At 34.1% G+C, this 13430-nt stretch overlaps 1 protein-coding gene across 6 annotated transcripts in view; it reads right to left on the bottom strand.

The window, feature by feature from the left end:
• The window catches only part of Ars2 (arsenic resistance protein 2), a 121096-nt gene that overhangs the window by 61159 nt on the left and 46507 nt on the right, over window positions 1-13430 (bottom strand). For all 6 annotated transcript variants that reach the window (XR_011336655.1, XM_069849476.1, XM_069849468.1 and 3 more), the window contains 4 exons: window positions 7139-7205; window positions 3988-4325; window positions 2702-2865; window positions 2033-2119 (listed from right to left, as the gene is read on the bottom strand). Coding sequence is in view for 5 of the 6 variants with exons in the window: in XM_069849476.1 (XP_069705577.1) it covers window positions 2033-2119; window positions 2702-2865; window positions 3988-4325; window positions 7139-7205 (656 nt within the window). In the remaining variant the exon portion in view is untranslated. The remainder of the gene's footprint in view (window positions 1-2032; window positions 2120-2701; window positions 2866-3987; window positions 4326-7138; window positions 7206-13430) is intronic.

The following is a 13430-nucleotide window of genomic DNA, read 5'->3' as shown; positions in this document are numbered from 1 at the left end:
CTCCTAAAATTATGGTGCATGGATTATTCGAGTATACATATACAGTAGTCTTTCATGGCAAAGAGATATATTGTTCCATTCAGTTAATGGATAATTTGTATGAAATGTTTTGAATGTAAAGGACCCACAGACTTACCTCAGGGAGGTATGTCTGAATTGAATGATTGTCCATACATACTCAGACTTACCTCCTAGACTGATAGTTCACAAAGAAGTCTAAGAGATCATTGAAATCAATAATTCTCCATTGAGAAATTTGATCATTCAAGAAATACTATTCCTTCAAAGTTAAACATTCATACAAATGGGTGAGAATAGTTTCTCAAATCTATACTTTCATAGCTTGCCACCATTCCGCTACAGACAAAACTGTTTAAAACAAAATTTAAAGCAAAACTATGCCGAAATCTCGACCACACGCTCGCATTATCATTTATTTCAATGTTCACTTGTTCTCTCACTTAATTTGGAAGGCACTATAGTTGGAAATATTTAAGCAGCTGCAGAACTCCGGAGACTTATCTCAAGGCCCTCAATACTTTTCACCTATATACGAGACTTTTCTTTGGATTTAGATTTGCACAGAGGTAAGTCTCTGCATGTATGAGGCCCATAAGAGCTTCTGCTTCAGAAGAGAGTATATGGTTCTTACCAACATTTTTGTTTTAAATTCAGATTGTAATATATCAAGATAAAATTAAATGGATTATTACTATGGTATGTAATAGATTTTCTTCATGTTTGGTATACCAGTACCTACATAAATAGTTTTTTAATTTTATCACAAATAAATAAACAAACGTAAAGCTGAAATGAAAGTTTGCAATATCCCATTAAATATTCATGTAGAAGGACTGAAATTATGTAAAATTAGATACAGTAAAACCCAGATAAGATGCTGTTCAAGGGACCAGGTGTAAACTGCGTATTAACCGGGACCACGTATTAGATAGGTATACTAATTTTAACTTATATACAGTATCTATTAGCATTTTTCTTTGTTGAAATACATGATTCATGAAAGGTAATACAGTATTACTCCATTATGTAATTACTGTACTGTACGTCAAAGACATTTACAATATGTACTGTACTTAATTCTTTCGGAAAAAAAAGTCATTTATAGTTGTTTGCCGTGTGCGTGTTCTCCAGTCCTCATGTTTACCACACTTCAGTTTCTGTGATATCTTCCCAACAATGTCGCAACTGTAGTGATTGAGTCGCGATTTTTAATTATCATTCTTAATATCGATGATCGGATTCCTAATGAGTCGGAGAGTTATTTCTGAATAAGAGTACTGTTCTCATCGTACTTTCGTAAGATTTCCAATTTTTCCGACACAGAAAGTGCGTTTCGTTTAATACTCATTGTAATGACATTCACGGACACTTCAATACACTAAAGGACAACAAACTGCCAAGCAAAAATTTCCAGAATTTTATTACGACTGAGTGAGGAATGCTGTTTGAGAGAGAGGGTTAGCAAGAGGGTGAGGTATTGTAACTGTATGTAGGCTTTAACCACGCAGGTAAGGAGTCGAATAAGAGAGTGTAACAAGAGGGTGGGGTATACTAAAGTATGAAGTATGAAGGTTTAGATGCGCAGGTAAAGGGTCGAATACCAATACTTTTCAGGTTAATGGCACCAGTGAGTTCAATGACCAAGATGTTTCCTTGCTGTTACAGTGCATTGCTGAAAATTACATCGAAAATATTCCACAAAAACCGCGTATTATGCAGGACTTGAGCGCAACAAACGGGGTATTTTATAAAGGCATTATATTATATGAAATGTGCAGGGACCGGACAAAAAAAAAAAAGCGTATTACACAGGATAGCATAATAAGAGGGCGCGTCTTATCGAGGTTTTACTGTACTTGGTACCTTCAAGGTTTTAAGTGAAAGAGTACATCAAAGTTAATGAAGTATGAAAAGAAGATAAGTAGCATTTTCTAGTCTACAACTATAAAAATAAAAACATTCTACAGATTTCTTATCTTGGTTTGATTAAAAGTTCCTTCAAAATACTCACCATTATTATCACCAGGTGGTGCTGGTTCATCACCACTTTCACTGCCACTTTCATATTCATACTCTCTTTTGCGTTTCTTGCCTTGACCTACGACATTAAAGACTAAATTTAAAACTAATTAACATAAAACTCAGAGCATATTGCACAAAATGAACTAACAAAAATGAAATGGTTCCTTCAAGCACAACGGATATGTGTAATTTGAGAATCTGTTTATATGTGACAGCTGAACAGGAGAATAAATCAGTGGAAGATGAAATCATGTTAGCTCACACAATAATATCTTACAATAATCATACCATATGTTTTTAGCACAGTCTTTTACTCCAAAAAACCGTGTGCCCTTTACCATTTCGCACCATCAAACTGATACCCTCAATGAATAAAATCTAAAGTGTACTTTCTTACCTACAGAATCATTTCTCATATCGCAACCACTCTTGCTGTTGTCAGCATGTGAGCAATACTCCAATATAATAATAATAATAATAATAATAATAATAATAATAATAATAATAATAATAATAGTAATAATAATAATGAGATAATGACAGTATTGACAATGATCAATGATATAACAAAGGGCAAGAGAATGCTGAAAAATAGTGAAGGTTATTTGAAGTGCAACAGGAGGGCAAAGAATGGGCAGAAATAAACTGAGATACGTACTAGGAACATCTTCTTCTTCAGCAGATTTTTGTTTCAGGAATTCTTTGGCTTTCTTCTGCAGTTCTACTTGTTCTGAGCTGATTGTCAGTTTAAGAGGCTGGGAGGGATCCTTTTTCAATTCTGCAGGTTCAGGGGCCTTGTCACGTTCTTTCTTCTTGTCATCACTAAAAACACAAGAAATTATTTGAAATGGCGAGTTCCAAAACTTTATAAGTTTGTAGAACTGCTTACTACAAAATTGTTATTAAGAACAAGTTGAGAAAAAGAAATTCGTAAGTCGAATGACGTAAGAGTAACAAATCTTTCCACTAAATCCTTTCAATTTTTTTTTTATTAAGATATGTTGAATATAAACATTATACGTCAAAAGGAAAATAAATAATAATCTATATTAAGTGACGAATAACATACAGAAATAAATGTGTTGGCAGCAGAATAGAGTATGAACATATGAAGTTTTAGAACAAACCGAGCATTTGTGTCACCTAGATAAACAGGAATGTATAAGATTTTGACTCAAAATGGCCATTCTTCATGTATGAAGTTTTGAGACAAAATGACTGAATGTCTTGTAAAGTTTTGGAACAAAAATTCCATTTTAAATCTAAAAACATTTACTAAATAATCAGAGTTGATACAAATACTTGGTATAACATGATGCAGAGATACCATCTGACTTGACAAATAGATATTTCAGTTCTTTTAAATCTTGAACTTATCAAGTTTTGGAACACACCGCTTCATTTGTATTTACATGTATGCCGTGATTAAAATTACTCTGTACAACAGTTTTGTTTGGTTGGGACAAGTCATCACTGTTTGCATTTCACAAGTTCCACAGATGCTTTTGTTTTGTGTATCTATGTATGTATCCAATGCCTATCCACTTCACTTTACGTGATTCGGATTCCGCATATTGCGGATAGATGGCAGGACTGTGCCACATTTTTTTCTAGTTGTACACCACTTTGGCGGGCCACACTGTACATGATGTGTATCTGTGGAGAGTTATGTCGTGTACTAGGGTGAATGTATGTGTAAGTGTAGCGTCTGGAATGAGTGATGATGATGAAGATGAGGAAGGGAGAAGGGGGAAAGCCAGTGCCGGCACATAGCCTACTCCTGTCGAATAGCACCAAGAAGGCGACGAGGCTTAACGTCCCCATCAGATGGACGAATCACTATCAACAGTGGCTTACTTGGCGGACTTTTGTTTTGTGTATCTTTCAGTGATTATTTTCTTTGCAGTTACATATCTGCAACAGAGCAGAGCTGTAAGTACTCACTCTTCTCCAGGGATAAAAGGCTTAGATTCTTCCTCCTCCTCTTCCTTGACGCTCTCTGACTTCACGTCACTATCTCCAGACGTCTGCTTCTCTGTAGAATTGCCTCCCGTACTCGTGTTGCCTGTTTTTGCATTCTGGTTAGATGCAGTTCCCGTAGAGCTCTGCGATGGTGCCGGCCGAGGTTCATCCAGGGCCAGCAGGTCGTAATCTGTGCCTCCTTCCAGTCGGATCACAACAGCATCCAGCAACCGAATCAACTGTTCCGATTGATCAGCATCAACCGACACTTTGTCCAGACGAGTTTGCTGCAGAAATTCCAAAAATACCTCCACACGATTCTGTAACAAAAAATAACACATTATTCCAAACAGTAATGGGAAGCATAATAAATTTTCTTTATCTCATAACACGATATTGATGCTGCTTTGAGATCTTGCGTCTCTTATCTTAATGGGGGGAGACAGGTGAAATTTTGGTCATTTCAGTCAAAAATCGCATTTTCGTTTTCTTATGAAAAATGAATCATCAATCTCTTATTTAGGCCTATATGTTGAGCAAAGTTTCGGTGCTCTACAATGCTCGAAAGCATAAAAATTATGCTATATATAAATGGCTGCACCATTGAACTTTAATTCCACGCAAATTTTACAAGCTGTTTTCTCATACTTTTCTTTCAGCACATTTCATCAGGTTTGAAGCAGAAAGACTAACAATTTTGATCCTAGGAACATGAGAGCTCTGAGATCTTTCAAAAGAAAAATCTTACGGAAAATATATGGATGGACCCGTCAGAGAACAAAACGAATGCAGAATACGGAACAATGAAGAGCTGCATAATCTTATTTTGTAAAATCCCAAAGACTGAGGTGGCTAGGACATCTATATAGAATGCTGGAGAATAGAATCCCTAAAATAATGCTACAAGGGGGACTACATAATAGGAGGACAATGGGAAGACTCATAAACTCTTTAACTTTTTCATGTTCTCTCTCTTCTATGTTATTGCTGAAACTCATGTTTACAATATCATGCTCTTTCAACTACATTCCTTAATAAATAATATTTTTTTATTTTGTGTTAGAAGAAAATACTGATATCTGACCATTTTTTTAAATGAATTTATTTTTTATCAGACAATCTATCGAAGGTAGAGAAGTGATTTTGCATCATATTGTAGATTACATGCATAAATAGACACAAAAATGTTCATCACAGAATGTTGAGTAGTTTTTGAGTTATGAGGGAAACGCTTCATCACTGCACAGTGAACTGCCACCATTTTCAATTGTGAAAAAAAATATATATATATATATATATATATATATATATATATATATATATACACGTATATAAATAATTTTTTTAAGTAAAAATTTTTTTTCATATAGCAGAAGGACAGTGTTTTACACACACTAATTTCCATTATTGTACAAGATACAGCAATGGAGGAAAAATTTTTTGAATATTTCCAAAATTTTATCACTGTAAGCTATACTTAGCCTCTCAAGGGAAGACGATGGTCAAATTTGAAACTTTTTTTTGTAAGCATAAGGTTTCTTTTGTAGCCTTTTATAATTCTAGCAACTTCAACAAACGGAAAGGGAGAAAAAAGAAATTCAGCTTCAAAATAAGTTCCCTTCATATATCGTATAATCGGAAAGTAGAAAGAGAAGAACTAGGTTGAACCTGGATAATCCTAACTAATTGAGACAGGGGTTAGTTTGGATTATCAAATATATGGAATTACTCTACCTAAACTAAAAAAAAACACTTTATACACCATTATAAACATAAAAAAGTAGCGAAAATCATTCTCATTCTTCTTAAACCTCCTTAACATCCCCTTTTATCTGATTTACACGCCACTGCAGGTAGGGGATTCATTGGATTCTCTTTTCCAGTATTCTCTTGTTTTCTGTGCTTTCCAGTACTGTATGTATATTCGGATTATTGAGGTTAGGATTATCGAGGTTCTACCACAGTCTAGTATATAGTCACGAAGCTCAATACATAGTAAATATGCATCCATAGATAGTTGCTAACCACTAGGATCGCTACTATTGCCTCATTACAGACAATGCGAAATAGTACCGGCACAGTCTATGGTTCCTAGGATCCTCATAAACTCAAGCTTCGTGACTGTATATACTAGACTGTGGTTCTACTGTAATCCAATCCAAACACACAACTTGTCCTTGTGAATGTATAAAGGTACGGCCACACGTCGCTACTTTTGCAGCGCTGGAGTACAAAAAACTGCGCAACTCTTGTACTGCGACGTGTGAACAACAATGCAACCAGAAAAGTAGCGGCTGCCGAACCTGCTGCCCGCTACTTTTCCATGCTGCGCGCAGCTTAAAAGTAGCGACGTGTGAACAGGGTTCTCAGGGTTGATATCGGTTTTGTTGAAACTTTTGCTGCGGTTGCATCCAGTGTTACCACCCAAATGTGCCAATGATACTTTTATTGTTTGGATATATTTTAATGTTAGATGTGATGAAAATAAATTATTTGTAACAGTTATTAAATACACAACACAGTCTGAGCATAATTGCTAACGATGTAATTCATTTTTTAAATTTTCCGTAGCGTAGTTCCAAACAGGAGGGTTGCCAACATTGATTACGTGAATATGCTGTTGGTTATCATTTAAGTATATAGGCGTTTTTAAAAGCTTTATAGTAAAAATGTCAATTTCTGAATACTAGATATGACAGAAAAGCAAATAATAGATAAGGAAGCTTTCGCATGAGTTTCTTAATAATGCAAACATAACTGCAAAATGTATATTGAGAAGTCAACACAGAGATGGAAACCTGCAGCTAGACTGCGGCTGCAAAAGTAGCGCCTTGTGTGTGAACAGACTCGCAACCTCCAGTTGCAACTTTTGCAGCACTCGGGTTGCGCAGCACGAAAAGTAGCATGCAGCGCGCTACTTTTGGCTTATGTGTGAACACGACACGCAACTTTTGCAGCTGCAGTACAGAAGTTGTGCAGCAAAAGTAGCGACGTGTGACCCTACCTTTAGGTAGGTGCATAAGTTCGTAGCGTTTGTTCCCATGGCAACAGACATTTGTAATGATTGAAAGTACAGACAAATGCCACGAACTTATGCACCTACCTAATAATAACTAACACAAAATAATTGTACCTTCAGAGCTGCCATCTGCTCATCTCTCCTTTTCACAGAATCTTCTGGATGATATTTTATTTTGAACCTGAAGATGAACAATGTTATATTAGAAACTTAGAGTGGTAAGAAAAAAACGTACACAATAACTTGTTAAATCCATGCCAATTAAATAAAAAGAATTGAATGAACACTAAAAGTGATTTATGTACAGAGTACAGAAAAAGAAAGAAAAAAAAATAATACAGCTATATATTTTCTAATATTTGTTAATCATGTAAAAATGGGAATGGACAGAACTACTTCCTAAAATTTTGATACCAAGAACACTACACTTAAAAACGTAAAATTATTTCAATCATTTTTGAATCCATTTATAAAAAATAACGAAAATATGTTTCGAAATCCTCTTGCTCAAAGGATGCAATAGTAATTTCATTATATATCTACTCTGTACATATTACCATGTATCTTAAGAAACCAACAATGTCCACATTATTTTAGAAAAGACCTTCAAAAGGCCCAACCTCAGCAAGTAAATTATATGTGTGTGTACATAAAAAAAATATGTTAATGCCAACTGTACAGGATGCAATGTTGCTCTGTATGTATCTTACTTTAAAATACTATTCATTCAAATTTAAAATTATATGCTCTGTTGGTTGTTCAAATATACTGTGAAGGTAGTCAACTTCAAATAATAGAAAACTGGTTAATTCAGTAAAGCACACATTGAAAAATTCATAACTGTTACAATACCATGAATATGAACAGCAATTTGCAGTCCCACAGTCAGCTGTGTATTATCATTATTTGATTTGTCTAGTTTGTCCACAGCTTCATTCTATCGAACATTAAACGTGCCTACTTATTACTTTAAAACCGACACCAATAATACATAAAAAAAAAAGTGAAAAATGTAACTTCATGATGCATGATCGCCTTAATACAGACTACAAACCTTTTCAATTTTATACTGCACAGAAAACATAACGGGAACAGAACTACTCGATTACAATTCGCACATTTTTCTATAAAAAAAAAAAAAAAATTGCATTCCTAGATACAAATTTCAACAAAATCGAAAATCTTACAGAGAACGGCAATATTAAAATTATAAGAATAACTCTCTTACGCCCCAATATTTCTCACACACAGTGGGTTTAGAAGAAAGGGGCTGGACATCGCTGAAGATGATTCTGGTACATTTCTTCCTGAAGACTGCACAATGGACAAATTGGTGAAGAAAATATTCCTATTTTGTTCAAGTGTTTTGACAGATAGCCCTGTAAATATTCGAAAAGATGCAACTGCATTTTTCCTTGGACATTCAGGAATTATATTTTGTTATAGAGTACACCGAGACATTCCCATCTTATTTTTTATTACTTAAAATTTCGTGAAAATGTTATGATGTTATATCTTGATATTTTGAGTTGATTAATCTTTTAATTTTTGAAAATGATAAAGATATTACTTCCCTTCTTAGCAAGATGTTCTGCAGCTTCATTATTAGATAATCCACAGTGTGCTGGTAACAGTGAAAAACTATCCTTCTGTTAAACTTCATCAGATGGTGTATAATTTTCCAACAATCAGTTATTTTTTTACTTTTAGGTAACAGATTGGTTATTATAATAGTAATAGCTGCTTTAGAATCACTGAATATAACAGTTTGCTGAAAATAACAGATCTGGTATAACAGATTTTGAAGTGTCAAATAGATCAAAATTTGCACCGGCACCTGCTCCATTTTGGTTGAACAGTAGGGATCCATCAGTGAAAATATGGAGCCAGTCTTTGTTAGGCAATCTACTATGAATAGTTTCTAAATTTAAAGAATCTTTTGGAATGTTACTTTTCTTGGTATCTTCAACGAGGTTCAGATAATATTCCATTTCTATTGCTTGTGCAGGGTTAGTTTTATGAAAGATATTTTCTTTACTTTTTGGGAGATTCATCTTTAACTTTGAAGTTTCTTAGCTCCCAACTGCTAAATGGAAGTCTGATCAATTTTCTGTATTGAATAATAGCATCCTTTCCTAGTCCATATTCAATAGAAGACCGATGAAGTATTAGTTGCATTACAGGTATTGGAGTAGATTTGACAGCTCCTGTAGGTAATTAATAGCAGACTTTGATTAAATATATAGCCTGTAACTTAAATGAAGTTATGATCTCAAGAAACCAGAAATATTGGCAGATCTAAAGCAAGATGAAAGGACAATCTTTCTTGAAAGCAGAATGGGCCATAACGCCTAATCCTTATTTGGAGAAGAAGATGTCCATTAAAATATCACTAGTCCAATCTGCATGCATTAGGTGCACAACATGAAACTGTGTAACAAGCCAAGACCAGTTGACGACAATCAATGCTTTCAGTATTAAGTGCCTTACAAAGAACATTGTAATGTGAGTGATGTCTAGCACTCAGCTACCTCATCCTGAAGAAGTCGCACAGATCAGCAGATGGTCTTCATCCACAGGCGGATTCTTTTTATGCAAAACATAATGTGGTGGAGCCAAAATTCAAATCCTGTGTAGATGTTTGACCAGGCAATGATGTGGAGTAAGAATTCTGAACTCTGCCACTACAGATTTTGAAGGTTCCTTCGATATAACGGATTAACACTCAGAAAACATTACCATGGTATCTTATTTATCATGGCAAAATAACTCTGAAAGAGTCTTTTTTTTTATTGTCCAGTCACGTAATATTCTTTTATAATCAAGTTAGCTGATTTGGCTTTTCACAACAGCCTTTCTCAAGAAGATGATCAGCTATTTCATTCCTGATGATACCATAAAAGGCTGGAATTAATTGGAAAACGAAGATTTTCTGTAATCTGAGATAACTGAAAGTAGGGTTGCCAACTGTGTTTATAGAGAAAATATAGGAGGCTATGGAATCGACGAATTCTTCAGTTCAATTACTAAAAAACAAATTTATTCTACACTTTGGCTTAAATTAAAAGTATTTGAGACTGATCTTGTTTCGTATAATAGTTTTTCATCATTTTAAACAAATTGTAAAAATTTCCTGCAAAACTGACAGAAATTTACAGTTCTGATTTGATTAGATGTGTCACACATTTCGAACATATGTCCATTTATTGTTCATGAGAAAAAATGCTCTCCATATGAGCAGTATTACCTAGCATGCTTGGAACAACATGAATACCGGTACCCTCTGCTGAATGAACAAAGTGAAAATTCTTAAGTAACAGCTCAGTATCATATATGCCATGTGGATTTCGTGCAACAGTAAAGAGACAAGATGACCAGAAAGGACATACTGTGAACTACAGGTGTCATATAGATTACAATTATGGGAAGAGAAGGTCAAAACTCTGACTGGAATGGGATTATAAATGTTGAGTATTCGAACCCGATATGACGCTAAAATAAGTATACTGTAATTAATTTAACAAAATAATCTTTAAGTTAATTGAAATAGAAAAGTTAAAGTAAAAGTTAATGGCTTCAAATACAAGGGTTCACTATATTTATTATTATTATTATTATTATTATTATTATTATTATTATTATTATTATGCTGATGGTGAATTATATAAAGATTAGTTAGGAAAATAAATTACGTTAGATTAGAAAATGTAGAATGTTGGATAGTTTTTGAGTTATGAGGGAAACACTTATCAGTGCACAGTGAACTGCCATCATTTTGAATTTTGGGGAAAAAAAAAAAAAAAAAAAAAAAAAAAAAAAAAAAAAAAAAAAAAAAAAAAAAATTATTTCTTTTTTAAATCGTATAAATATTTTTTTCATATAGCAGAAAGACAGTGTTTTACACATACTAATTTTCATTATTGTACAAGATACAGTAACGGAGGAAAATTTTTTTGAATATTTACAAAACTTTACTGCTGTAAGCTGTACCTTTTTTTTAGTAGGTTATTTTACGACGATTTATCAACATCTTAGGCTATTTAGCGTCTGAATGAGATGAAGGTGATAATGCCAGTGAAATGAGTTCCGGGGTCCAGCACCGAAAGTTACCCAGCATTTGCTCATATTGGGTTGAGGGAAAACCCAGGAAAAAACCTCAACCAGGCAACTTGCCCCAACCTGGAATAGAACCCGGGCCACCTGGTTTCACGAACAGACGCGCTGACCGTTACTCCACAGGTGTGGACTGTAAGCTGTACCTAATCCCTTAAGATTAAAATGTGCAGGGGCACCATCTCTTGCCAGACTGCTAATTAAATATCTTCCAACAAATTTCTCATATCTCAATAATTATCAATTTCCGGACCCATGTTTATATAACATTTCTTGATCCTCTACATGTGTGGAATCCAACCCTGAAATTTTGCCGTATATTTTTTTTAACACCCTGTATCTTTTTTTTGTAATCTATCACATAATTTTGTATTTCATGTATATTATTGAAACCTGGTTGAGTGGAAGAGAAGGCCTTTTGGCCTTAACTCTGCCAGGCAAAATAAAACTAATACTACTACTATACACATATATTTGAGTCGACTAATTCTCCATAACTGACTCTGAGACGAGGTAGGAGAGGAAAAGAGGAGAGAGGAGGAGGCGGAATTTTAACAAGTCAACAAAGTCGAGTTTGGATATTAAGCATGTCGGGAAAAGGGACTCTGGCCACCCGATATACTAAAAAAAAGAAGGAAAATATGTAATAAGAAAAAGTTCACTTGTAAGATATTTTTATGATAGGTAAAATATAACTTGGACAAAGAAAACTTAACGATTCTACTTTTTTTTTTATAGCTTTACAATAGGTAAGTAAGGAATGCAGTACATGTATCAAGGCATCATGAACCTATCTCAGCAGACACCAAGAGTATTTATTGTCTCCCCTTACAGAATATATATAAATATTTTTTTTTTCCAGATTCCTTCATTCACACATTATTAACTTCTAAATGATTGGAACTGTGAATGGGGTTGAAGGGGGAGTAAAGTAGAGCTGAGTGATGAATTAGAATCTCACCTGCTTGCTGGCATTTTATACGTTGCCCCCGCATGTGCGAGCGAGTGAGCGAACCAACGGCAGTTTCACAAAACGCAATTGTAAATCGCGATTAAAAATTCCCTGACTAAAACCGCGCGGTATCGACCCAAAATATTATACAAAATATTTGGGCTGTATTCATCACGGGTATAAAAGTATATTCGACCACTGCATTGTGCTCAGCGGTATACGAACTAAAGACAAAGATATATATGCATTGATCCATTGCAGGTAGCCATATAGCGCAGTGAGTATAGCAAAGATATTTGGTGAATTCCATTGGCGATGCGTATGCTGATTCTTCTTCCATATTTCATTTATCACACTTGATATAACATTCTCCATTTTACTGAGAACCATTTCCTTCATTTTTCACCACATATACATTTCATTGCTTTTCATCTCAACGCATTTTTTCCATTTTGTTTTCCGTGAATATTTCATCATTTTATTCCATTTTATGTTGTATCATCAATATACCACACACACAATACGTGACACACATATAAAATATATGACTGTGTATCTTCACTCTGTTGCAGTAGCATCCTCTTAGTGTAAGAAAGTAAGCTGTAGGAAAGAATTGGTTTTATCAAACAGTTAAGAGTGGTTTGTAGTGGCAAAGCTTTCATCCTAATTTTAGCTTCTCATTAAGTCAACAAAATACAATCTTTATCTAAATCCAAGCTGTTACAGGATATCCTAGTGACATGCTAAATCAACAAAATGTATTTAAATACTATGAACAATCAAAAATTAATGTTTAATGCTTCAGAAATCGATAGGGCATTACCAGCAGAAATAAGACACGAATGCAAGAAATTCTTGATGGATAAAAAATTCATGAATTAAAAATAAATTAGAAAATATCCATGTCTTGATAAAAAAAAAAAGCCTATGAAACATGAATTCAAAGGAAATAGCCAAGCCCTAGATTTTCTTGAAATTTCAGACATATTTCATAATAAGCAATGGATTCTTAGCTTCAAAGTTTTTGAATTCTTACTTGTATCTCTAAATTTTATTCATTTTCTTTAATTTCAGATTTATTTTGTAATAGACACCAGATTTTTACGTTCTAAGCTACTCCATTCCTATATTGTTAATTTCAGTTTATTATACAGTATAATTTGCACCAGAATCTTAGGTTTAAACCTGTTAGTATTGTTAATCTCTAAATTTCAGTCACATTTTACAGTAATTCTTGGATTATCCAGTTCGAAAGTATTCTATTCTTGTTGCTAATTTCAGTCTTATTTTGTAATAAGCCATGGATTTTTATGCGGAATCATTTCTCCTGCACTGTTGATC

This window comes from Periplaneta americana, chromosome 2 (assembly GCF_040183065.1).
Source record: "Periplaneta americana isolate PAMFEO1 chromosome 2, P.americana_PAMFEO1_priV1, whole genome shotgun sequence".
NCBI lineage: Eukaryota > Metazoa > Arthropoda > Insecta > Blattodea > Blattidae > Periplaneta > Periplaneta americana.
Note: the sequence above shows the minus strand (reverse complement) of the source record. Positions and strands in the feature narration are given on the sequence as shown.